Source organism: Arachis ipaensis, chromosome B01 (genome assembly GCF_000816755.2).
Source record: "Arachis ipaensis cultivar K30076 chromosome B01, Araip1.1, whole genome shotgun sequence".
Taxonomy (NCBI): Eukaryota; Viridiplantae; Streptophyta; class Magnoliopsida; order Fabales; family Fabaceae; genus Arachis; species Arachis ipaensis.
Genome location: NC_029785.2, coordinates 101674223 through 101678377, shown reverse-complemented (window position 1 = coordinate 101678377; position 4155 = coordinate 101674223). Strand labels below are relative to the sequence as shown.

At 31.5% G+C, this 4155-nt stretch overlaps 1 protein-coding gene across 1 annotated transcript; it reads right to left on the bottom strand.

Moving 5' to 3' along the window:
- On the bottom strand, nt 223–1215 carry LOC110266317 (aldehyde dehydrogenase family 2 member B4, mitochondrial-like). The gene is made up of 6 exons (XM_021110705.1): nt 1081–1215; nt 756–933; nt 680–699; nt 561–635; nt 327–464; nt 223–243 (listed from the first exon to the last, which is right to left on the bottom strand). The coding sequence occupies exons 1-6, from the start codon at nt 1198–1200 to the stop codon at nt 223–225; spliced, it is 552 nt and encodes a 183-aa protein (XP_020966364.1). The 5' UTR covers nt 1201–1215.

Sequence of the window (4155 nt, the reverse complement as noted above, 5' to 3'; positions counted from 1 at the left end):
ATGCTGCTGAGGTAGGATGGTTAGTGAAGAATTTGGGCTGGGTGGGGGGTGGTGCCGGCTAAAGAAGAAGAAGAATTTGGGTGAAATTTGTTTGCAATTAGGGTTTGGATGGTTGTTTTGATAAAGTAATTCAATGGGGATTTTTGGAATTATGATAATTTGTGGGGTGGTTTTCATTTTTTATCCTTATTAGGCTAAATAACCAGTCTATTGTACACATTGTCAAGATTCTTTATTGTATCCCTAGCAGAGTTGTTAGCATATTTAGGTTATGAGTCTTAATGTGCAAGCCACTTGTGCCAATACAAAATGAAACAAAAGAATACCTTATCATTGGAGAAAACAGTTGGCTCGATGAAGAAGCCTTTTGAGCCCAATCGCTGACCCTCACATTCAAGGGTAGCATTGCTTTCAGTTCCAAATCTTATGTACTTAAGCACTTTCTCAAATTGTTCTGTGTCAATCTGAGATTTGAATTTCACTCAGTTAATTACATGCATCAAAGTCATTTATTCTAAAAACCGAGGAGTGAATGGATTAGAATAGAGAGCATGCAGCACCTGAGGGCCTTCTTCAATACCCTTCTTGAATGGATCACCAACAACGCGTCTCAAAGCACGTTTTCTTTGACTTCTCTAAGAACTCATCATAGATACATTCATGTACAAAGGTTTGAGACCCAGCACAGAAACATTGTCCCTACAAATCAAGATTATATTACATAGACATATTAGAATTCACCTATATATTTATACGTATCTTATTAAAGAAGAGAGCAAAGGTTGCTTGTTCAACAGCGTGGTCAACATCAGCATCATGACACACAATGAAAGCTGATTTGCCTCCCAGCTCCAATGTCATAAGCTTCAGATTGCTTCTTGCAGCCAATTCAAGCACAATTTTTCCAGTGTCTGTTGATCCAGTAAATGCTAGCTGCAACAAGTAATAAATACGTGCTTTAACATTATTGTCTATGATTTATGACTGGCTTATTAGGAATGTTAAAACAAACAAATCTTCAACCTTGTTAACTCAATAGCTTAACAAATTAACGTATGAGAAAATGAAGCATGCTAGTACCTTGTCAACGTCCATGTGACTTGCAAGAGCTGCACCAACAATTGGGCCAAATCCAGAAACTATATTCAGAACACCTGGTAGAAGACCAGCCTGCCAAAAGGAAAATTCAGGGTAAACCATGAACTCTCTCTTTTTTAAAATATATATACATCTTTTTTTTTTTACCAAAGATAGAGAGATTCGAATCTGCGACCTCTTGGATGAGTATGGAGAGACTATGCCATTTGAGCTATAACTCATTGGCATCCAAAAATATAACGATTAATCCTTTAAACACGTAAATAAATGGAAATTTGTGGCAGTATGAGAAATATTTGAATTACAGAGTGAGTGAGTCAATTACCACGGCTAATAATTCAATTTATTTCATGAGAAAAGCACTTCTTTTCCCTCCAATATGAATGCAAGACATTTATCCAGGATATCAAAATCCAACATTCAGGAACATCTGCAACACAGATGAATTTTTTTTTTTGAAATTTGTTAAAAAATTAAAAAATATTCATAAGTTTTATTTTATTTTAATTTTGTCTCAAAAATTTTTAATTTGCATCAAATATATTTTCTTGTGGTTAATTTTTCAAAAAATTTAAAATCAATTTAGTAACAATTTCATAATAACAATCTTTAACTTTAACACGTGCAAATTAAATATAGTTGTTATGCATTATTATTGGATTGGTTCTATATTTTCTGAAAGTTTAACGGTTAAGAATATATTTGATTTAAATCGAAAATTTTAAAGACAAAATTAAAATAAAATAATAACATTAAAAAATATTTAAAATTTTTAAATATAAGAACATTCAAAATTTAATTAAAAAATCCAAAATCTAAACTCAACGAAACTAATTGTTAGTAAGCTGTGTACTGAATCTACTATAATATTGGCTAAATTAATTACTGCAGTATTGACTAAATTAATTACTCGTATATAATTACACGTATCTTGTTTCATATTTTTAAGAGTAATTACCCAAATCAGTCCCCGAGAATTTTAGAATCGGACATTTTAGTCCCCAAGGAAAATTAATACACAGATCAGTCCCCAAGGTTTTACTCCGGCAGACAAATCAATTCCCAATTCATTTTCCGGCAGAGTAATTACCCAGATCAGTCCCCAAAGATTTTAAAAACGGACATTTTAGTCCCCAAGAAAAACTAATGTACAAATCAATCCCCAACTTTTCTCTATGTTAGACATAATAGTCCCCCGTCCAAAAATAAAATAAAATAAAATAATTATTATTATTAATTGTACAATAATATTGTACTATATTTTTTGTATTTTTTAGACAAAAATAATGATAAATTTATTCATTAAATTCTTATAATATATATATATATATTCTGCAACATATAAATGTTTGTTAAAAAGCACAAACTTATTGATGTAATATAGATTTTTGAAATATAACACACAAAATCTTGCGCATAACACAAATTTATCAATGTAGCACAAATATTTTTACGCATCGCACACATATTTTTGTATATAGCACACAAATCTTTATAAACAATACAAATTTTTGCTATATACGAATTTATTTTATTAGTTTGATAAGTCAATATTCTAGATATGTAGTCCTCCAAATCTTTCTATCATGCGCATGAAAATTTGTATATTATTAATTTATTATGTAACAAGATCTTTGTGCTGTTTACACAAATTTATGTGTTATGCGTATTTTATTGGTTAGATGTCAATGTTTTGGGCATGTGGTCCTTAAAAATTTTGTTTGCTGTATACTAAAACTTGTGTACCAACATTACAAGAAAAAAGGTATATGACCACGTTTTTCTTGCCACACTTTAAAAGCATGGCCAAAAGTGGTCAACGGCCACACTTTTATGGGTGCGGTGATTGATTACAAATTCGGCCATGTTTTTTCTTGCTACGCTTAAAAAGTGTGGTGAAAGGGGTTTATGGCCACGCTTTTATTAGGATGGCAATTGAGTTGAGATTTAGCCACGCTTAAAAAGTGTGACCGTAGAGAGAAACATGTACGCTTTTAAAGTGTTGCAACAAGGTTTTGTTTGGAGGTGTACATGGGTCGGGCTACACTGGATTTGTCCTATCCCAGACCCAACCCGAAATATATACCGAGCCTATTTTATAGACCTTAACCCGGCTCTAAACCCGATAAAACTTACACATCTTCGGACCAGGTAAAAATCGAACGAAAATCGAGCTTTTAGTATGTGAAAATCTCCCTTTCTCCAACCATTATTTCACAATTCACATGGTAAAATTCACTTAAAAAATATAATAAGAACCAATCATTTTTCAAAATTAAAGCATAACCACAAATCCACAATCAATATTAATATTGTCTAATAACACCAAATATTTAAACTACATACAAATAACACACAATATTATACATTAGTCTAAAATTTTGTACTTCTTAAACATAGAACTTAAATTTATAGTTTTTATAACACAAAACATTAATAAAAAAAATAATCATCATCCATAAATTATTATTAGGAAAAGTATAGGGTACCAATATACTATCTGCCAACTTATTGCCAACAATAATTAATTATTATATTTTAAACACATGTATAAGGAGACACATATACATATATAAAGACACTTCTATTAGACACAGCCATAAAAAAAACATTTTTATTAGACACATCCACAAAATTGATCCGTGTAGATTTAATATAGATAAAGGTGACGGTGTTGATGCAGTGTAAAAAATGTATTGTGAAGAAGCAGAAAAAGAGGCCCATGATACTCTGGAAACCGGTAGTATCATTGTGCATGGTTCAAAAAGTTGAACGCCAGCTTTGTGGTCATAGCTGTGACAAGTCAGCCAAGTTGAAGTGATTGTTTTAGTGGGGATTAGAAAATTGAGTCGAGCTGACATTCACTTGGGCTATGGGCTCAATAAAATGGACTTATCATAGGAATTTTTTTGTTTTTTTTATGGAAATGTTACAATGGAGTAATTTTTGTTGGGATAACAAAAACATAGCGGCATGAAAAAAATTGTTGTGAGTACAAATTAGATAAAAATATTTGTGGGCACAAATTTTTGGGAGTTGTTCTGATCCTGCATTTTG

Excerpts from the sequence above, each read along its gene's own strand:
- LOC110266317 (XM_021110705.1), bottom strand. The coding sequence starts at position 1,200 with ATGGTTTACCCTGAATTTTCCTTTTGGCAGGCTGGTCTTCTACCAGGT. Across the intron at positions 934-1,080 it reads GTCACATGGACGTTGACAAG|CTAGCATTTACTGGATCAAC; the intron begins GTACTAGCATGC and ends TACTTGTTGCAG. Across the intron at positions 465-560 it reads GTATTGAAGAAGGCCCTCAG|ATTGACACAGAACAATTTGA; the intron begins GTGCTGCATGCT and ends TTCAAATCTCAG.